The sequence below is a fragment of the Plecotus auritus genome (assembly GCF_963455305.1).
Source record: "Plecotus auritus genome assembly, chromosome: 12".
NCBI lineage: Eukaryota > Metazoa > Chordata > Mammalia > Chiroptera > Vespertilionidae > Plecotus > Plecotus auritus.
The window spans coordinates 44,100,787-44,123,056 of NC_137778.1; the positions used below are offsets into that span (position 1 = coordinate 44,100,787).

General features: G+C 54.6%; 1 protein-coding gene across 1 annotated transcript in view; it reads left to right on the forward strand.

Moving 5' to 3' along the window:
- The window catches only part of DPYD (dihydropyrimidine dehydrogenase), a 387,253-nt gene that overhangs the window by 346,726 nt on the left and 18,257 nt on the right, over window positions 1-22,270 (forward strand). Inside the window, exons 19-20 of the mRNA XM_080648192.1 lie at window positions 5,714-5,856; window positions 11,473-11,652. Coding sequence (XP_080504318.1) covers window positions 5,714-5,856; window positions 11,473-11,652 — 323 coding nt within the window. The remainder of the gene's footprint in view (window positions 1-5,713; window positions 5,857-11,472; window positions 11,653-22,270) is intronic.

A 22,270-nucleotide genomic window follows, 5' to 3' on the forward strand; every position in this document is an offset into this window, starting at 1 on the left:
GGCCTCCTTCAAATAAGCACATGCTACGCTCAGGGCAGACACACCTGAAAGGATGGGGAAGACTGTGTGGTCTATATGATCTGTCGGCACAGTTACAAGGAGCCCTTGAGCTCTGTTGAGAAAACAATGTGCAGCTGTTTGGACAGAGGCTGCCCAAACGGCCGCTCCTGCGGGGCTTGGGCGCCGCGCTCTGGCCAGACTCCTGGACGGGGGTTTACACGTCTGTGCCACCCGGTGCCCGGTGCCCGGTTCTGACAGGCCCCGCGCTGTTCGAAGTCATCATACACAGTGCCAGCATGGAGCTGATGAAACGGCTATGGCAACAAAGTGGAATGAGCAGCTACGAAATGAGGAACAACATATGCGTGACATTTCAGCTTAGATGTGCGCCTTCGACACGGACTGCACATCCTTCCCCACCGAGTCGGTCCTGTGAACCAGCCGCCTCCCTGTCGTGCCCGCAGACGTCAGCCCAGGGCCAGTGGGCAAGGAGCTGTTGAATCGTGCAGGCTGGCGCACACGCCCGCTCAGCTGCAGTACCCGTGCCAACCCACAAAGTAACGCCCTTCGCTTGACAAGAGCCTGGAATTTCATCAGAAAGCATCAGCGACCGGGGAAGTGGCAAGTCGAGAGCGGATGCTTCATCGCAAACCCGTCCTGGACTTGACAGATGCGATCAGCCGAGTGTTCTTCAAAGACGGGGCTGGGAAGACGCATTCACGACGCCGTGGTTTTCGTGGGAACAGCCCCCGGCGTGCTGGCGCTCTGGTTCTGGAGAGGGAGAGAAACACTCACATAGCACTCCGGGCTCAACGTGCAGAAACAGACTCTCATGATCTGTTCACAGCATTTGTGATCAGGTGGTGACAGCTTTGGAATTTGGCTCTGGGTCTTACTTAGTCCAGCAGGCAGCAGAGTGCAGATGGCCGCGGAGTTCGCCGGGGCCGAATGCCTCACGTGGCTCTCAGCCTGGCCGGAGCCTGCGGGGTTGTGACTCAGACCTAGTCCCTGTCTTTCTTTTTTTTATAATATTTTTATAGATTTCAGAGAGGAAGGGAGCAGGCGGGGGAGAGATGGAAACATCAATGATGAGAGAGAATCGTGGATCAACTGTCTCCTGCACACCTCACGCTGGGGATCGAGCCTGCAACCCGGGCCTGTGCCCTGACCGGGAATCAAACCTTGACCTCCTGGTTCGTAGGTCCATGTGCAGCCATTGAGCCACACTGGCCAGGCCTAATCCCTGTCTTTATATTTGCGTCATTCTTGGACTCCATGTGCCCGAAGTCTTATCCGTCAGGGATGGATTTGTGGCACCTTGTGTGTCTGTGCGCGTGTGTGTGTACATGCTCATTTGTGATACATGTGGCTCTGGAAACGCATGGCCTCCAAGAAATTTTCCCGAGGTTGGCGACGGCTGCTGTGGTCCGTGTTAAATGCAACGCCAACGAGCTGAGATCCCAAAGCCATTGAGGTTCCCCTTGCTCACTCCGCTCTGGACATTGGCGCCATTTTGTAAATAAACGCATGCTTAAATATTGAAAATGATGTCAAAACCGGTTTGGCTCAGTGGATAGAGCGTCGGCCTGCGGACTCAAGGGTCCCAGGTTCGATTCCGGTCAAGGGCATGTACCTTGGTTGCGGGCACATCCCCAGTAGGAGGTGTGCAGGAGGCAGCTGATCGATGTTTCTCTCTCATCGATGTTTCTAACTCTCTCTCCCTCTCCCTTCCTCTCTGTAAAATATCAATAAAATATATTTAAAAAAAAAAAAGTCACCCCTTCGTTTTCTCTTGCATGGAGGGTACCGACAAAGGATGCAACAAGTCCATTTTAGAGCCATAGATTCACATGATCTTTACACACACCAGCCAGTGGCATGAATCGGTTCACAAAAGCTCCCTTCTTGGTTCCCAAAGCGGGTGCCCGTGTTGTAGCACCGAGCTCGACGCACAACAAAACCGAGCTGGGAGTAGCAACAGTGTCCGTGTTTCAGTAACCCTTTCTTGTCGGGCCCTGTCTCTCCTCCGTGTCACCGTGTCAGCACGCGGCATCTCCCCCACCTCCGACGTCCCCGCTGCCCACGCTGAAGCGTGTGCTTCCGGGACTGTTTCATTAAACCGCGCTGTCATCGGGTAATTGTTTTAAACAGTGCCACAGCGCAGTCCAAAGGAAAGGTGAGCTGCTGGCATTTGCAAATGTCAGGGATTATCTTAACACTTTTATTACAGTTTATAAAAAAGCAAGTCCGGGCCATTTCGTGGCAATTATTTCTACAGAAATTGGTTCTTTAAATAAATTGCTGATTATCTGAAGATGACAGTATTGAAAATGCTGCTAATGAGTGGATTAATCAGTGTAGCGTGTGGTGGCCACCTACAGGTGGGAAGCAGAAAGAACATATAGGCTAATGAGCTCCAGATATCACATATGAATGCCATGTGTCTCCCCATCCAGTAACACGCTCACAGACATGTATTTCTTCATGCCAGCTTCTGATTCCCGGACACTGTAGTTCATTTCTGCATTTTTCATAGGTTGTGGTTTTGTTCCAAATCAAATTTCACTCTGCATTCATGATTACCTTTGTCCTATAACTCCCAGGTATAATTGTCATTATAACTTACCATCCAAACTGGGACACTTTTGGAGTGAAAGAGGATGCTATTTATAATCAGACCGTGTAATTATGAATAAGTACAGGTATAATGAACTCGGACTTTCTCTCTCTAGGTCATATAGTTATAGCAATTACTAGCTACCATTGCTTTAATATAATTCCTTGCCACTAATTAATACTAGAACATGAATATTCTTGGTTTTATCATACATGGACAACATATATTTATTAGTTATAAAGATTAACTCCTCTCTCTAACTTAATTTTACAAGCATTTAAAATAGGGAAGAAGTATGGCATTGTGGTTAAGAGCATGGCATTGCAGAAATGAATCATCAACGCTTTTTTACCTAAAAGAGTCAAATAATAGGAAGTCTCGTCACCAGAATGGAAGTTCGTCTTCGTCCTATCCCCAGAGGCACTATAAGAGGTTAAAACTCGACCTTCTCTCTATTGTGTGCCCACAGAGGATGTGCATGCACTTCCTTTAGCCAGGATGGGCCACATCACATCGCTTTTCCTTTAACGTTGTTTCCCGGAGATACCGGCAGGCCCCTTTCCAGGCTCCCTGGGACCTCCCACACAGATGAACCACGATGGATTTGGTAGTGAAACGACTGGGGACCGGGCAGGTGGCTTTCCGGGTTTTGCTGTAAAAAACAACACTTTCGGGGAACATCTTTGCACATGTCACACTGTGTCTGCGCGCGGATGGAACAGATTTCTCCAAGTGGAGTCTCTGGGTGAAGGGCTGTACCTGCAGATCCGGCAGGAGCTCCGTAAACGGCGCATTGCCCGCACAGACCGCCTTCGTAATCCCAGGCAAACTGTATGCTTTTAGAAATGACGTGACATGGGAATGGCAAGTTCCCCGAATTTAAAATCGAGGAGGTTAACGCCCTGGGTGACACATGTTGCTCCCCACATGTGTCTGCAGCTGGATGCCCTTCCGGTCCTCTTCTCCGGCTTTGAGAGCAGCATCAGCCGGTGGAGCCGGTGGCCCAGGCGCCGTGCCAAGGGCTGTCCACAGATTGTGCCCTTTAACTGTCCGAGCGGCTCTGTTATTGTCATGATGTCCCGTTTCACAGGGAGGGAGAAGGATGTCTTAGGGAGCGAAGGAGTTGGCTCCGTCACACTTGTGTGAGTGACAGAGAGCCGAGACTCTCACCGAAGGGGCGGGACTTCACATCCTGAGCTCTTAGCGTGGCCCCGGGCAGCCGAAACCAGTTTCCTGGGGTGTGACAGCCTCCACGGCACAGCGTCCCGCCGGTGAAATGACGCAGGCCAATGCAGCCCCCATCCCGGCGTCTGGCCCTCCATGGACCAGTGCCCCGAGCCTTCCACGCACAGCAGCAGGGAAACGTCTTGAAATAGTCGGCAAACGTGGAAACCTTTTCACAGAACAATCGCAGCTTTCCCAGTAACCCTGAGAGGACGGCCACATACACAGTTGCTCTTCTGCCTCCACGTTCGTGTTCATGCCTCTACATACGGTAGAAGCCTGGGTCTCCTTAGAGCTCCGGGTTGGGGTGCATTATGCTATTTTTCTCAGAGGACGCTAGTCCATGGGTAAAGGCGTATTTTTTAAACAGCTGAGTCTCACGTATCAGTCTAGTTACAGGCGTCCTCAAACTACGGCCCGCAGGCCACATGCGGCCCGCCGAGGACATGTATCCGGCCCGCCGGGTGCCGCTGCCTGTCCTGCTTAGCAGCCGACTCGTCCCGGGTCTGCAGTGCGCATAGGAATTTGTTCATAGTTTTTTTTTTAAACTATAGTCCGGCCCTCCAACGGTCTGAGGGACAGTGACCTGGCCCCCTGTTTAAAAAGTTTGAGGACCCCCTGGTCTAGTAGGTTCATTAGCACGTTAAGCTCGCATCAGTAAAGTATACCGTTTTTAGCACTTGATTAATCTGTATTGTATCAAAATCAAACTTGCAACTCCCAACTCCTTGAAATTCTTGATTTGCTAATATTTCTTCTGGATGATGCTACAACTCTTAACAATTAGACCATCCAAGTTCAGTTTCTAACCAAGTTGTTATCCACTTCATTCATTATATCTTAATTAATGTAAGCAAATTAAACTGCATTTTCTCTGTGTACACGCGTGGACGGGCGTTATGACCCAGTTTCTGCTTTCCTGCTACCCGGAGCCGTCATCGGGAAGTTTATGTGGACTCGCGCTGACGATAATCGTGCGGCAGCGGCTGTCCCAGACGTCACGTGCTTGGGGGGCGGGTGGGGAACAGAATCACACCCAGTGATTAACCCTCCGGTTACCCAGCGCTAGCGTATGTTCTGCACGCTCTTGCCCACTACCTTCCTTTCCTCGTCAAGGACTCAGTCACGCAAAGTGAGGCTCACGTGAACGGGAGTTCCCATGTCGTCATGAAGACCCGTCTGCCGGTTTAGTGCATGGACCTTTGGATTCTCAAAACTTTTTTTATTTTATGTATTTTTTTATTTATTTTATTACTGATACTATTACCGATGTCCCCCCACCTACCCCCTTTTTGCCACCTCTACCAGATTCTCAAATTTAAAATAGATAGATAGATAGATAGATAGATGGATGTTTGGCCTGCCAGCATGGCTCAGTAGTTGAGCATCAACCTATGAACCAGGAGATCACAGTTGGATTCCCAGTCAGGGCACATGCCCGGGTGATGGGCTCGATCTCCAGTGTGGGGCGTGCAGGAGGCAGCTGATCCGTGATTCTCTCTCATCATTGATGTTTCTATCTCTCTCTCCCCCTCCCTCTCTGAAATCAATAAAAATTTTTAAAAATTAAAAACCCAGTGCCTGAATGTGCCATCACTCTCCTGCACATCACTGTAGTAAATCAAATTGCAATGTGCACCTGTTTTATGCGAGGTCACTACACCCACTTGCATCACACGTCTTCACGCCATCGTAGTCTCCACGTTCCTAAAATAGACGCCTCCTTTACGGATGGACAGACCTGGGAACATAACGATGTGGGCCTGTTACATGTGTACGTCTCTTACATAGAGACAGGAACTCGGGCTCCGTCCAGCATAGACGGCATAGCCAGTGGTCAGCATGCTAACCATCGACTTCTCTCTGCTGCAGGCACGGCCATCCGGCCCATCGCCCTGAGAGCCGTGACCTCCATCGCGCGCGCTCTGCCCGGATTTCCCATTCTGGCCACGGGTGGGATCGACTCGGCCGAGAGCGGCCTTCAGTTCCTCCACAGCGGAGCGTCCGTCCTGCAGGTACCACTGGTGCCCGCCCCCCACAGTCCTCCATGTTCTCCCCCGAGGGCTCAGACCAGAATGGCTGTTGGTGCCATTCTAAGTATTTCTCTGAGAAGGAAAGAGAAATGTCGGACCCGATAAAGATGGCTCACAGTCGGTGCCTCCTGCGGGCCTACCTCCCTGCGCGTTTCTGGTCATGGCGCTCGGTGTCGTGCCCGCAGTTCTGCTGGGGATGTGCTGTCCATTCCTGATCACTCCCCCAATTAGTTTCGAAACGACACTGAGTTTTGGCTTCTGATGATCATGGCGTTCTGGGGCGTGGCCACTCCTGTTTTTGAATGGCCTCTCTCTCTGCCTTGCGCCTATGATCCTTATTCGGACAGACCCTAATGAGACTTACAGATGGTGTCCAGGCCGGTTCTTTGACATGGCTGCGTCTTTCTGCCTTGGAGCAGTGAGTTCTTTTTGCAGTGACAGCAAGCCGAACCTTAGAGCCTTGTGTCCTGGCGCTCACACCCGTGTGTGCACAAGTCTGTTTACCGTCGGCCTCACGCTTGGTCGTCACCCCACAACTTAGTCACCGCAAACTGGGCCCTCCGAGGTGACCTTCCCCTGAAAAGACCCAGTCCTCATGCTGGTCCTGGTGTGTGTGTGTGTGTGTGTGTGTGTGTGTGTGTGTGTGTGTGTTTCATGGCATCAGAGTTATAGTTCAGGTTTGGAGACAGAGACGTGAGTTGTTACAGATTCTAATTACAAGTTAGAAGTCATCTCACTGTAGGAAATTAAAAATGGAGACAATTAGAGAAACATTCCAGTTGAAAGAAAAATGCATTCTGGGAAAACAAGAAAACCCCCCCAGATAGGAAAGCAGGCTCACTTCTCAGCAGCCCGGGGAGTCCAGGGCGGCTCAGCGGCATGCAGCTCCTGCGTTACCAGGAGCGCGTTAATTTGCCATCACGCAGTGATCGGCTCCTGCACGGGCGACCATTGGCACACTGACCTTTTGCTGAGAAATTCTGTGGTCGTTATTTTTTTTAATACATTTTTATTGATCCCGGAGAGGAAGGGAGAGGCAGAGAGAGAGAAAAACATCCTTGATGAGAGAGAATCATCGATCAGCTGCCTCCTGCACGCCCCACACTGGGGATCAAGCCCGCCACCCCGGCATGTGCCCTGACCAGGAATTGAACTGTGACCTCCTGGTTCATAGGTCGATGCTCAACCCCAGAGCCACGCCGGCCGGGCTCCATGGACGTTATTTTAAGTGGAGCGACAGGGAGGCAAAAGGAAAGCGTGGGTCCCATTCAGGCATAGGCATCACCCCCCACACACAGGGGGAGCCTTTGCACTGTTCCCAGATAGTCACGTGATGGAGCAGACTGCGCCTGTGCGGGGCCGTGGCCGCTGGTGTGCGGGTGGAGTTTGATGGTGGCAGAATGATGCTCGGGGAACGACAAATGCCCCCAATGAAGCGTAAAACGAAGCAGACCTCTCCTAAACCCTGCTACCGCCAGGGGAGACGTGCGAGACTGGTCCAGTGAGTGCGTTAAACATGACGCTGAGCCGCCCGGAGGTCCGGTTCATGTCCCAAAACCACACATTGCTCTTTAAAATGTATTTCCATTGATGTCACAGAGGAAGGGAGAGGGAGAGAGAGAGAAACATCCATGATGAGAGAGAATCACTGATCAGCTGCCTCCTGCACGCCCCTACCAGGGACCGAGTCTGCAACCCGGGCCTGTGTGTTTTTAAATAAAGTAAATAAAGTCTCCTAAACATTTCCTTCTAGGGCAAAACAACCCTGAATGTATTAGCCTTTAAAACATGCTCATCCATTTGTTTCCCTGTCTTCTTCAGATATTCAGGAAATTGTGCCTTTCTGTTGCGTTAGGGGTCGAGTCTCCCGTCCATTTAATGATTTTGTGGCTCCTGGATCCTTGGAAGCTTTCAGACCCGATTCCCGGAGCTTGGAGCATGCAGAGTCCCCGTGAATCACCTCCCACCCCCGTTCACTGACCCCGCCCACAAAATCAGAGAGAAAGACCACGGCTGCTGTTGGCCTCATCTGTTGAATCTGACACATCTGACCCAAGCACCCAAACAGGTGGTGGAGGTAGAATGTGGGGCATGCAAACATAAGCCTTCACTTTCCCCAACTCAGTTACACCGTGTTTGTAAGACAACGGGAGGTCATCTGACTAAGATCAGAATGTGTCAAACCTGCTCCGTCCCACCGCGACAGACCCGGCAGCTGTTCTCGTCGGCGCCTTCCCCGGTGTGGAACAGGGTAGGGTTTCGGTTGTCCTGCTCCAAGGGCATGAGCCGTAATCTCATTATCGTCTTCCCAAGTCAGTCAGCGCAGCCTGGATGTGAACTCCCTCCTAACGCCACCCGGCCCGTCACGTGTACGAGGGGAGAGCAAAGTCCGTGGCCGGACCCGCCAGGCCTCACACGCCCCGGCCCTGCAGAGGGAAGCTGAGACAGTGTTGCACATTCACTGGCCTGATGCTTCCGAGACCCTCCCCACGAACACGAGCAGTCGAGAGAGAGGCTGATAAACAGGGCGTCCAGGGCACTGCGGAACATCACACGACGAGGTGGTTCCCCGCGGACCAGCTTCAGGACATAAGCCATCGTTTTACTTACAGTGTGACATTTTACAGACAAGACTGAAAAGAAAAAACACAAAATCCTGCATCTACCATATTTATCTCTTCTCTAAGTCATACTCGTAGTCTAAGTCAGTCATTTATCTGAAGCCCACAGTGCATAGATTTGTGGGGAAGGGGTGGGATAGTCAGGTTTGGGTTCATTCTCGCAGGCCGAGCGATTGAAACTCATCCCTCCTCCGTCGCACATCCCAGCTCCCGTGCGCACCTTGTGATAAGCTAATTGTTCACCACATAAAAGCGGGCGTCGTGGTCCCAGCGCTCTACGTGGTAACTGATCTTCGACGTTAGCCGACGTGGGAAGAAAGAGCCCCGGTTTCCCACGAAGACGCACAGTGAGGAGCTGGGGAAGTTCTCGCCTGTGAGCGAGCCCCCTGGGCTCACCTGAGGGCAGCCGGCAGCCATCTGGCAAACAGCAGCTCTCCCTGGCTCTCCTCCCACCGGCTCTCCCACCACCTTCCGGAAGGCTCCCTCCAGCAGATGTGGAAACAGACAGCGTCCCGGGGCTGTGCAGGCGGTTTGTCTGAGAAAAGGAGGGGGTGGCCCAGAGGCCTGGCTCGGAAAGGAGGGTCTGTGGGACGAGAGAATAGATGAGCACGTGGGTCGCTTTTGAGAAATAAAAAATTTTTTTTTATTTTTTTTTAAGAAATGATGTTTTAAAATTGCCTATTGAGCCGGCCAGCATGGCTCAGGGGTTGAGCGTCGACCTATGATCCAGGGGGTCACAGTTCAGTTCCCGGTCAGGGCACAGGCCCAGGTTGCAGGCTTGATCCCCAGTGGGGGGCGTGCAGGAGGCAGCCGATCCCTGATTCTCTCAACACTGATGTCTCTCTCTCTCCCTCCCTTCCTCTCTGAAAGCAGTAAGAAGATGCCGGCTGGGCTCACCCATCGTTTTCTAAATGTCTAACGTGGGTGTTTTATTCGTGAGTTGTACCGAGCAGTGCCGTGGGTATGGAGCACCCAAACCTCAGAGGGGCTGCTGTTATTTGAACGATTCCCTTAGCAATGTGTGCTGCCCCCCTTTTCCAAGGGACCCCCGTCACCACGCAGGTGTTTGCACGGTTGCTTTGCACAGACAGACGCCTTTGATTCAGTGTGCCTGCAGCGCCGGTGAGAATCCAGGGCACGTGTTACCCCTCTGAGGGGCCTCCCGGATCCCCCTCAAGTCGCGCCTCATGGGGCCTCCTGATCCCTGGCCCCGCTCAGCGCCGGTCCTGCTGAGAACCAGGGCCCTGCTTCAGACAGCTGGCTGGAGCCATCGGTGCCGCCGGGACCCCGAGATGGTACCAGCTGCCCTGCTGAGCAGTAAGGTCACCTGCTGGCACCACGAGGAGCTTACAGGTTTCACTGAGCAAACGTGTGAGCCGCTCTTGGGCCCCCATCGGAGCTGTTAGGGTAGACACACAGTTAAGCGATGTCATACGACATACCCCGGCCAGGACCAGCGGCAGGGTTAGAGTTTTAAAGGGAACGGTTACCTTTGAGAGAGAGAGAGAGAGTCCGGGGCAGGTGGGGCGAGCACGCCCGTCTCCTGAGCCTAAGTCCTGGGTCCGATCCCGTTCCTGGCGGGGTGCTGACCCCCGCGGTGTATTCTGCGTCTCATGACTGTTTACTCAGTAAAGGACCTTGTTTCTTCAGACGTGACTTACTCTAAGCAGGGCTTCCTTGAAGGGCCACAGGAATGTCACTGGAATCGAGTAGTAAAAACCGAGAAGGAACAGACTCTGCAGACGACCTTCCAAGTCCCCAGGTGATTCCCCCACCGGTGCCCGGAGCCTTGCAGTTCCCAGCGTGGCCAGGACGCTTGTCACAGATGCAGGGTCTTGGGCCTCACGCCAAACCCACGGGCTCGGGTCTGCCCTTTGATCAGCTCAGAGCGTGCATGTGGATGTCACCGTTTCAAAAGAAGATGCCCAGTGCCACGTCCCTGCCCCCGGAAGTTCTGTCAGGAAGACGAGCGTGTGCTCTTATCAGACAGTAAAAATGAAGTTACTCGCTCTGGGAAGGGAGAGGAACGTGCTGCCTTGGCCTTGGATGAGTCAGACTGGCGGTGGCTCCCAGGGTCTCCGACACAGCATGTCAGCCCGGCCACGCGCAGCGGCAGCGGCTGGTCTCGCCACCGCCTCCAGGCCTCGTCCCTCCACACACTCAGCGCTGCTCCCAATTGTGTGGAGCACAAACACCGCGGAATAAAGACCACACGAGCCCGGCCGGCGGGGCTCGGGGTGAGCGTCGACCTCAGGAGGTCACGGTTCGATCCCCAGTCAGGGCACAGGCCCGGGTTGCGGGCTCGATCCCCAGTAGGGGGCGTGCAGGAGGCCGCTGATGGTGATCCTCACCATTGATGTTTCTCTCTCCCTCTCCCTTCCTCGCTGAGTTTAATAAAAATATATATTTTTTAAAAGCGCACACAAGAGGGGTGCTCTCCCCTCCCGCCGTGGACCCCACTGGGCTCTCCCGCAGTTGGGGTGCACCAAGTCTAGTTCCGGTTTCTTCAGCGCCGCTTGGCGGAGCCGACCGCTTCCCAGGGCGCCCTGTCTGTGCAGTAAGAACGTGTGGCTTTTGTGTCTTCTCCCCGAAAACAGTCCATCAGGCCCCTGGGTGCTCGGGCCGACACTCTGAGCACCGAGCGCCCGGGCCAGGGCCGAAGGCCCTTCCTCCTGTTGTGCCAAATCTGACTCCTTGGCAGTTCCGCCAGTTGGGTCTCACGTGGAACAGCCCCCGTGGAGTCCCTGCGCCCAGCACCCAGCGCACAGCACACGGCACAGATCCCGGGGGGCAGTCTGGGATTTTGACACATCAGGCTTACATTCCTCGTCAGTGCAAGTTCTGGTGCGTGGCGCCCCTCCCCCCCCCATGCCCACCTGCGGGCGTGACCCGGCGCCAGCCTGGAGCAGTGCCCGGCGCACAGGGGAACCCAGTGGAGGAGATGAGAGCGGGCTGATGCCGCCCATTGTCTCCCCAGGTGTGCAGCGCGGTCCAGAACCAGGACTTCACGGTGATCCAGGACTACTGCACGGGCCTGCGCGCCCTGCTCTACCTGCGGGCCATCGAGGAGCTGCGGGACTGGGACGGGCAGAGCCCAGCCACCCCGCGCCACCAGAAGGGGAAGCTGGTCCCTCGCATCGCTGAACTCGCGGGAAAGGTAGGTGCCCGCCTCTCCAGGTGGCCCCAGGCCTGTGCCCGCTCACTGCCCCGTCAGGTCTCGGTTCCCAGGAACCGTCTCGGGCACAGAAAACCCGGTGCCCCGTGGGGTGTGGTGTCCACAGGAGAATCGTGCCGAGGAGGCCTGGTTCAGCTGTGCAGCGGCTCCCAGGCGTATTGTTTTGCTGTTGTTGGTCCTCACCCAAGGGTATTTTTCCATTGATTTCTAGAGAGAGAGCGGAAGGGAGGCGGGAGGGGGAGAGAGACATACACATGGATTGGGGAACCAGTAACCCAGGTACTTGCCCTTGACCGGGAAATGAGCCCCAGACCCTTCTGTGTGCAGGCTGGTGCTCTAACCATTGAGCAACCGGCCAGGCCCCTGCTTATATTTTTCTAAAACCAATACAACGAGGTCCTGTAAGAGAGAAAGCCCGGGGGGTGCCTGTGTGAGATGCCTCTGAGTCCACGCTGGCTTGGGACGGCTGCCATCTCCCCGGGGGTGGAGGTCTCTTCATTCTTCAAGGAGCTCTGGCAAGGACCCCTCCCCTCTCTGCAAGATAATCAAATCACTGGGGCCCGGGAGGCTGGGAGGACGTTTTTAAAATTAAAATCGAATCAGTGTCTTTGTAGCTGCCTCTGCCCTGTGGTCAGACCTCAGCTCAAAGGTTGTGCCCCCCACTTCTTCCCTCACTGCTGTTTTCCGAAATGTACTGTATGTTCACATTTTGCATAATGCGGTGATTTTAGCAGGTCTGGTCTAAGACCACATGCAGCATTCCGCCTGTGTGTTCCCTTTGTGTTACCCTAATAGACAACCATCGTCAAAGGCATCTCTCCAGCCCGAACGCGGGGAGGGGGAAATGATCATTCGTCGTCTTTTCAGCTTGTCACCACATCAGTAATTAACTTTGGGGGGGAAAAAAGAGAGAAGCAAGTATAAAACGATTCTTTAAGGAAGCATTTAATAATTCAAATGGATCTTAACTTGAAACAGGTCACAAGAAAAAGAACGGGAAATAAAGCCCGCAACTCCGCCCTCCTCAGGAGGCAGAGCTGGAGACGCGAAGGGGAGAGACCTCCCAGCACGGGCTTCCGTGGGAGGCTCCGTGTGCTCTCCTGGCAGCGAGTGGCTCTTAGAGAAGGGCCGCCTGATGGCCAGGAGGGTGGTGAGGACCAAAAGGGAGAGAGAAAGCACATCACCCCGCGTGGGCTCTGGGGAAACACAGGGCTGAAGGGTCCCGTGCGCGGCCACACAGAGGCTGCGGGACATGAATATTTATAATATGGTAATTAGCAAGACTGAGCCCACGCAGCCCGGTTGGTGTCACTCGCCGCATGATCATACACGGAGGGTGCAGTACGTGGGTGGGGCCTGTTCTTGCCTTATCAGTGGCCGTCCATCCCTGGAGGCTGTTCATCACTAAGAAAAACCCATAAATAGCGTCACGCTCGCTCAGGGTGGAGCTCTCACATAAACTGTTTCCGCCGTGATGCTATTGATGGTTTAGGACAGTGGTCGGCAAACTGCGGCTCGCGAGCCACATGCAGCTCTTTGGCCCCTTGAGTGTGGCTCTTCCACAAAATACCACAGCCTGGGCGAGTCTATTTGGAAGAAGTGGCGTTAGAAGAAGTTTAAGTTTAAAAAATTTGGCTCTCAAAAGAAATTTCAATCGTTGTACTGTTGATATTTGGCTCTGTGGACTAATGAGTTTGCCGACCACTGGGTTAGGACCGTCTGTAAAGGCGTGGCCTGGAGTTCAGCGGGCTCGTGCGAGGGGGTGGCTCTGTGCCGTTGGTCTTAGAAGGACTGGTGCCCTCACGTCCAAGCTGGTGCCCAGGGGGAAGGTGGAGGTGATGGAGACACTTGTCGGTGGCAGGGGTGGATCTGGAGGTTCTGATCTCTGGGATCGCGACACAGACTTTGTTTGGTAAGCCAGCTTCATCAGAACAGTTCGGTGTCATTTCCGGCATGATCGTGTGCTCAACAAATTTTTAAAGGTGGTACCTGTGTGACTAGATTAGCAATTTGTTTCTCAGCCCTGAGAGGAGGCGCAAACAGATGGTCCACAACAGGTCTGCGCTCCTGGCCCTGGGCGGTTGACAGGCCTGTGGCCCTGGGTGATGGGCCCCTTTGGTGCACGTTCCTGACAGTGAATCCAGGCCCCCTGGGCCCAGGTGCAGGTGTGCGTGTGTGTGTGTGTGGACTGGCAGAGGTGTGGGGTCCATTAGTAATGCCTGCACAGGCCTGGAGCAGCAGAGGTGTGGGGTCCATTAGCAATGCCTGCATGGGCCTGGAGCAGCAGAGGTGTGGGGTCCATTAGCAATGCCTGCATGGGCCTGGAGCAGCAGAGGTGTGGGGTCCATTAGTAATGCCTGCACGGGCCTGGAGCAGCAGAGGTGTGGGGTCCATTAGCAATGCCTGCATGGGCCTGGAGCAGCAGAGGTGTGGGGTCCATTAGCAATGCCTGCACAGGCCTGGAGCAGCAGAGGTGTGGGGTCCATTAGCAATGCCTGCACGGGCCTGGAGCAGCAGAGGTGTGGGGTCCATTAGCAATGCCTGCACGGGCCTGGACACAGGAGCACGGGTTTCACAATGTGACCTGCCACTTCCCGAGCGGGTTCATCTGCTCTATAACCTGCAGCTGCCTCGCTGACACGCTGTAAACCATGCAGCATTGGCCTGTTCTGTAGCATCCCATCATGCTTTTCAAAACGATGATTCCTCATTCCTCCTCGCTCATAAAATTGACATCTAATTGACAAGCGCAAAGGGCATTATTTCCATTGTCATCTTCATGGAGGTGAGTGGGGAGGCATAATTCCTTGCACTTCATCAAATATACTACTTTAATCAAAATGTGCCTTATTCATATTAATTCTGTACTTAGAACTTGTACAAAGTGCTTTCCTTCTTACGCATAACTTATCCACATTAATTCTGCTGTTACTTTTAAGCTGGAAAAAAAGAAAAACAGGATTTTTTTTTCTTGTTCTGAGTGGGGATTGAGGATCTATAAAGAAACCATTACTGTGGCATGTCAGATAAAATTTGAATTCCAGTCCCGTCCTTGAACGCATCCGCTATCCTCCTTCCTAAGAACTCTGTAAAATCAGCAACGCTTATTGCAAGCCAGCGAGCTTTGCTCCTAATCCCAATTTTATGGAGAAAGGCAGAACCTCTCGGTAATTCTGAGCTATGCCCTGAGATTCTCCCTGAAAAAAAGATGTATTTGTTATATTTCTGCCTGAGCCCATCTGCCCACTTGAATAAAAGGAGTATTAGGTAAAAAGATAATAATTTTCTGGTAAGTCAAGGAGTCCAAAGAATCATTTTGATCATGTAAAGAGTCAACACAAGCTCTAATCCTATTCAGGTCTGTGCCAGTTTGTCCTCGTCTAAGATCTGAGAAAAAATTAACTGTCCGCTATTTGAAAGTTAAAAAGGGGGTCTGTTTTACCAAAAGGAAAAAGAGAAAAAAATCCAACAAGCCCTAATGAGGGGGTTGTTGTTGTTGGCTTTCACTTGACATGGACCATGACCGCTGTTGAACAGCTTTACCAAGACGCTGGCATCTGAGGAAGACGGGGCGAGAGGGCCTCAGTGCCGGCTAGCGGGCAGCGCCACGGGTACTCATGTAGTTCCCTGTCCACACGGGGCACCACTCCTGTCCTCTTCTCCTCAGAAACCTGGCTGCTGTCTGGTTGCCCATAGCGACCTGGCCATCCTCCTCATTTCCAACTCTCCCCCCGATTTTATGCTGTGGAGATGCTGGAACGCAGGTATATTAGGACTCAAACCCGTCGCCTGTGCTAGTGTGTGCTCATGTCCCAGGCGGCCCCTGGCCATGTGTCCGAGGAGCTGTGACTGCCACCCGCCTGCACAGAGAACCTGGGTCACGGCCCCGCAGCACTCACCATCGCCTCCTTCCCCGTCCTCACACCCCTGTCCGCCCTGACCTACGTGGTGCCCAGCTAACCCGTCCAGACCGTGCCTTTTGACACGTTGGGGCCGACCTCCTTAAAGCACTCCGCTTGCCTTCCCTCTCTCTCAACGTTATCCCATTTCATCTCAAACTATAGAGCCTTCTAGACCCTTTGCGGGCAGTTTTCTCTGCGTGTGCCCAGTCTAGCTGAGCTCCTCAATGTCCCCCATCATTTCGGGGCCATCAGCAGGTCCTCCTTCAGAGCGTCAAGGTTCCCAAGTCCTTCTTAAGGTGGCGTCGTGAGCATGAGGCACCTTCTTCCCCGCACAGGTCAGGTGCTGGGAAACCGTCTCCACTCGCGGCCTCTTGTTTCTAACTCGCTGGTCGGCCCATCAGAGTCAGATTTCTTCCCCCACCCCCCCAGCCCCTGATCTCTGAAACGGCTCTCGCTGAAGTTACCAGTGACTGAGTGGTCACCAAACCCATGATGCCCCACCAGGGCTGGTTGCTGTGGTCAGCCCGTGACCGCTCCATCCTCATTCGAAATTTCTTCTTTGATTTTTAAAACGCTCTTTGCTGCCAAAACCGGTTTGGCTCAGTGGATAGAGCGTCAGCCTGCGGACTGAAAGGTCCCAGGTTCGATTCCGGTCAAGGGCATCGAACCTGGGACCTTTCAGTCCGCAGGCTGACGCTCTATCTTGGTTGCGGGCACATCCCCAGTAGGAGGTGTGCAAGAGGCAGCTGATCGATGTTTCTCTCTCATTGATGTTTCTAACTCTCTATCCCTCTCCCTTCCTCTCTGTAAAAAATCAATAAAATATATTTAAAAAAATAAAAAAAATAAAACGCTCTTTGCTTCCAGTTCTCCCTCATCTTTCAGCAAGCGAGCAGCTTTAGCACCTGCCGTGTGCCAGGCATTATAGCCGCAAATATGAATGACACTCTCACGGCCGTCCCTCCAAAGGATCACAGACGAGTGTGACCACTGAACAGTTAAGGAGGATTTGTGCCGTGGCCTGGTAATTACACGGAGGTGCGGAGAGCACGGTGGAGGGCAGTTGGAGAATGTCTCCCAGAACGATCGGAAGCTTACGGTCTGGAACGGGTGGGAAGACCACCCCAGACAAAGGGCTGCGGGCAAACCTCCTTTCTGTGTGAGGAGACCCTCCCTGCACCTCCTCTCTCAGGCCCCTCCTCATTGTTGGGCCCCTGAGTACTAGTGTCCCCTGTCCACGGCCTTCCTGGCCCTGTAGGTGCTCCTGTGACCCCTGAAGCCACTTCTGCTCTCTGTGTTGTTATCTTCCCAATCTGTGCTCCCACAGAGACGCGCCCTGGACCCCGGGCCCCATCTGTTCGGCTTTCTGCTGGGCTTTGCCCCCCGACAGCCCGGTCCGTGCCCTTCCTGCAACCAGGGCTCAGCAGTAGCCATCACCCCAGCAGCTGCAGAAGCACCATGAATTCGCAGGCGCTCCGCATGCATTAGCTCACAGCTGCTTCCTGATGTCACAGCAGCTCAGGGCCAACACGTGTCCCTGCCCACGGCGCTCCTCTGACCTCGGTCTCCCAGACCCACCTCCTGAAACCGCGAGCGCAGCTGGGCAGGAGCTGAGGGCCGGCAGGAAGCTGACCTCGCCTCGCTGGGGAGCCAGGGGCGTGTGACAGCAGCCATGGCCACCGCCACCTCCTGGTCTCCATTGGGGCCGCCAGTGAGCAGAGGTTTTGCAGCAGATGGGGAAGGTGCCAGCAGTGGCGCGCGGGAGGTTAGGCAGGTCCCCACGCTCCCCGCCCCCTCCCCCGATGTCTCCCTGCTCACACGCTTGAACCGTTATCTCGGATGTTTCGGTGGGTTAATTAAATTCTTCTGGTGTTGATGCCAAGAAAGCCGCAACGTTTTCCACTGAGACCGACGCTACTCAAGACAGGGCCCGGCGGGTATCTGTTCAGTGACACTGCCACGTGTCGCAGGCCTGCGCACGATCACCCGAGAGCTCTAATGAGCTGGAAGTCAAGTGCAGGGGAAGGCGGGTTCGGGCCGCCGCAGATGTCCCCAAATCTAACCCTGCTCCTGAGCGAGGCCCCGTGGGGTACTCAGCCGGGGCAGCAGGCTGTGCGAAAGGGCAGGTGCCGTGCCCAACGCGAGTATGTAGCCTGCGCCCTCTGAGATGGGGGCCGTGTGTGTGTGTGTGTGTGTGTGTGTGTGTGTGTGTGTTTCCACTTGGAACCATTAATGAGAGGCGCCCTTGATTCCAATGAGCATCAAGGGTCATTTCTCCGGGTTGAGCGGAAGGCAGTCACTGGTGAGGCAGGAGTCAAGGTCTAGAGAACAGTCCTTGTGGAGAGAGGCCGTTGATTAAGGGAAACAGGTGATGTCAAAGGACAGGCGCTCGCGCACCCACTCCCTTGCCCAGCTCCTCCCTGTTCCCTTTGGCTCTGGCTCCTTCCCTCACCGAGACGGAGACGACCCGCCTGCGATGCTGTGTTCCTGGTGGTTCACCTGCCTCCGGGGATCCCACGGACGGGGCGGAGCGGGCCGGGGGCATGGCCTGGTGGTGGACGCCTTTGTTTCTGTCATCACCTACTGACGTTTCCTCTCACAGGGGCCATGCACATCCCCGTGGTTGAGGTAGCCTGGCCTCAGGTTAGGACTGACATTCCCCCAAGAGGAGGGCAGCCCTGGGTAATAACTGAGACACGTGGGCAAGGAAGACCAGAGAAAAACGATTCATTAGCATTAGAAAGTGCAACAGAGCACCCCAGCGAGATGCCGCCTGACACCCACTCTGATGGCTAAAATGAAAAAGACTCGACAACCTCAAAAGTTGGCAAGAGCCCTAACCGGCGTGGCTCAGTGGATAGAGCGTCGGCCTGTGGACTGAAGGGTCCCAGGTTCGATTCCAGTCAAGGGCATGTACCTAGGTTGGGGGCACATCCCCAGCAGGGAGTGTGCAGGAGGCAGCTGGTGGATGTTTCTCTCATCGGTGTTTCTAACTATCTCCCTCCCTTCCTCTCTGTAAAAAATCAATAAAATATATTTTTTAAAAAATGTTGGCAAGAATGTGGAGCAAGGAGAATTCTTGTCCTGTGCCAATGGGAGTATAAAATGTCCCAACCTACTTTTCTAATGATTTTTTCAATTGATTGTTTGTTAGAAGAGAGAAGGAAACATCCATTTGCTATTCCAATTATTTTTATCCACTCACTGGTTGCTTTCATATGCGCCCTGGCAAGGGATCGAACCCACAACCGTGGCGTATGGGGACGACGCTCCAACCAACTGAGCTACCGGCCAGGGCTACAACCACTTTGAAAAAGTCTTATGCACTTTTTTTATACGACCCACCACTCCACTCCCAGGTATGGATCCGAGAGAATAAAAACATCTCCGCCAAGTTAGAGATACTAGGTGAATTTCAGAAACATTGTGCTGAGGGGAAGGAGGCAGACACAAAAGAGTAGTTAGTAACTAACTCCCTGCACGTGGAGTCTGAGTACCAGAACAACAAATCGATGGCATTCGAAATCACAGCCGTGACCAGGAGAGTGACGGGAAGAAGGCAAAAGGGAATTATCGGGAGTGAGGAAAGCACCCGCGCCTTCATTAGGGCGACAGCCCATGGCTCTCTTTATCTGCCCAAGCCCGCCCAGCTGTGTCCTCACAATCTGTGCACTGTCCTGTGGATAACAGACATAAACGCATCGCGTTAACTTGTTTTGTGTAAACGTCTAACTCGGAAAGGAACTGGAGGACGAGCGTTCGCGAGTGTCTGGGGACAAAGACCTGCCCCGCAAGACGTGCCGAAGACTGTATGATGCCCCGTTACTTCACCACGGCGGCTTGGGGGACGGAGACCCTGGCGAATGTAACCGCGGGAATGAAGAACCGGTTCCCCAGATCAGCTCCTGGCTGGACACCGGGTTTAAGGAAAGGGACGGCTCGGGGCATAAACAAATGTGCTCTCTCTGCCAGCTCGCGGCAGCTGGGGGGGGTCTGGACCACGCAGGCCCTGCTCTGCGCCCGGGAGGCCGGCCAGGCTTCGGAGCGGGTGAGGTGGGGACGGGCAACATCCGGCTCCCTGAGGGGGGCGGCGGAAAGGGACTGGCACCCGTGCGAGTGCAGAGCTGCTTCTTGGGGCAGGAAGTGCGATGGGTCCTTCGTTCGCTTCCAGGGAGGGGCTTGTAGATCAGCCGTGCCCGCAGCCACTGGGAACACAGCGGCCTTGGTGCCCGCAGCCTCTGGGAACACAGCGGCCTTGCCCGGTGCCCGCAGCCTCTGGGAACACAGCGGCCTTGCCCGGTGCCCACAGCCTCTGGGAATGAACACAGCGGCCTTGCCCGGTGCCCGCAGCCTCTGGGGACACAGCGGCCTTGCCCGGTGCCCACAGCCTCTGGGAATGAACACAGCGGCCTTGCCCGGTGCCCGCAGCCTCTGGGGACACAGCGGCCTTGCCCGGTGCCCACAGCCTCTGGGAACGAACACAGCGGCCTTGCCCGGTGCCCGCAGCCTCTGGGGACACAGCGGCCTTGCCCGGTGCCCGCAGCCTCTGGGAACGAACACAGCGGCCTTGCCCGGTGCCCACAGCCTCTGGGAACGAACACAGCGGCCTTGCCCGGTGCCCGCAGCCTCTGGGAATGAACACAGCGGCCTTGCCCGGTGCCCGCAGCCACTGGGAATGAACACAGCGGCCTTGCCCGGTGCCCGCAGCCTCTGGGAACAAACACAGCGGCCTTGCCGTGGCTCCCAGATCAGCCCGTACACGGATGGCGGTGGAGTGTCCCAGGAGGGCTGGGCTCCTGGCCCGTGTCCTGCCCACCTTTACCCAAACAGGACAGATACTTTCCTAATGCTTTTGTTGTTGTTGTTGTTAATTGAAGGTCAACGGTGATGGAAGTTTTTCTTAATCGTTATTGTGGAAGTATTACACATGTTCCCTTTTCCACCATTGACCTCTTCCAGGCCGCCCTGGCCCCCCACCCCCAGGCCTTCACCACCCCATTGTCTGTGTCCACAGGTGATGCGTATACACATACACGTTTATTGGTTCATCTCTTCCCACCACCCTCCCCCGCCCTCCCTCTGGGGTTTGACAGTCTGTTCCATGGGTCAGACACGTGACAACGCGTGGAAATAGGAAACGTGAAAAGCCTTAGGTGGCAGGAAGCATGAAATGGGGAGCAGAGCGGTAAAATCAAATGGGAAAACACGTCCCAGATATTACCCCACCTCCACGGGTTGACCAGCAGCACCCGCCCGCGTCCGTGGGCTCCGCTGTCCCGAGCACGTCCGCGTGCCCCCAAGTTGGGCGTCCCCTGTCCCTGCGAACCCCACTTCGTGACCCGGTCCGAGGGCAGCCCAGTCTCCCTCAGCTCCTGCCCACCTGCCTCTGCGGGGCCCCAGGCACAGCACCTGACCTCACCCGGGACCAGGCCGCCTCCTGGGTGCGCACCTGGACGCAGGCCCGCAGCGCTGCCCTCAGCCTGGCCCGCAGCACGCAGCCCCCCACACCCGCGTGTCACCCATGGCTCCATGTTACCCCAGAACATGATAAGGGCGGTCTGGGGGGGTGTGGGGGGGTGGGATGTAGGATCACTGTGACCCGTCTCCCCCACGGAATCGAAACCCTGTTCTTCTGCATAGCAGTTCTGCGTGTTGGGCTCCAAACTAGCTTGATTACTGTAGTCATGCAAAACACAGAAATAAAAAACTGGGGTGTCACCAGCTCTCCTTTGACGGAGCTGCCAGCCCCTCGGGGCCCACCCCTCCGGCTGCCCCTGCACGATGGCAGTCAGCATTAAAGCAAGATGAGTACAGGCTGATTGCAGAGGCCTCCGCCCAGCTCCGGCTGCTCCGCGGGGCGCCGTTTAAGGAAAGAGCTCCTCCGGAGCCTCGAGTGTTTCCAGGGTCGTTGTAAGTGCACGGCCGAGGGCAGGGGAAGGGACCTCGCATCAGAGGAACTAGGAAGGCCTCCAGCTGAGGGGGGGCAGCAACAAGACACGTTACCCTTAAAGTCCTACTTTATCGGCAGGAAAACAACAAAAATCACCTAAATATGCCCGATGGGCGGTGGCTCAGTGATTGAGCGCTGTAATTAACACTTCACCCATAATATCAAATCAGGCCAGAGCAAGTTACTTCTTAAGTAGCAGAAATGCTAATTTACTCCTCTTCTGTTTTTAAAATGTGTTTGTATTAATTTTTGTAGAGAGAACAAGGGAGAGCGAGGTAGAAACATGAATGATGAGAGAGAATCATGGACCGGCTGCCTCCTGCACGCCCCCCACTGGGTACCAAGCCCACCACCCGGGCCTGTGCCCCGACCGGGAATCGAACCCTGACCTCCTGGCTCCTGGGTCACTCACGGAGCCACGCTGGTCTGGCGCCCCTTTTGGTGGGAGAGGCTGAAGAGGCCTCCGTGGAATGAATACCAGGCCGATTCCGGAAAGAAGCTGATGCCGACTTCATGAATTCGCTTTTGCTGTTAAGTCCTTTCACGGGATAGCCGAGTATGTTCCGTAGAAAGCCGTTACTCTGGAACACACTGCATCCCTGCTGTGCTTGTTAAACACAGAGCAGCGACCCAGAGCAGCGATCTGGGCACCTGGATGCTGACCCTGCCTGTAGCCAGCTGGGGCACAGTCGCAGCACATCTTTCTGAGCCTCCACTTCCTCATGGGAGAATGGAGACAGTTAAATCT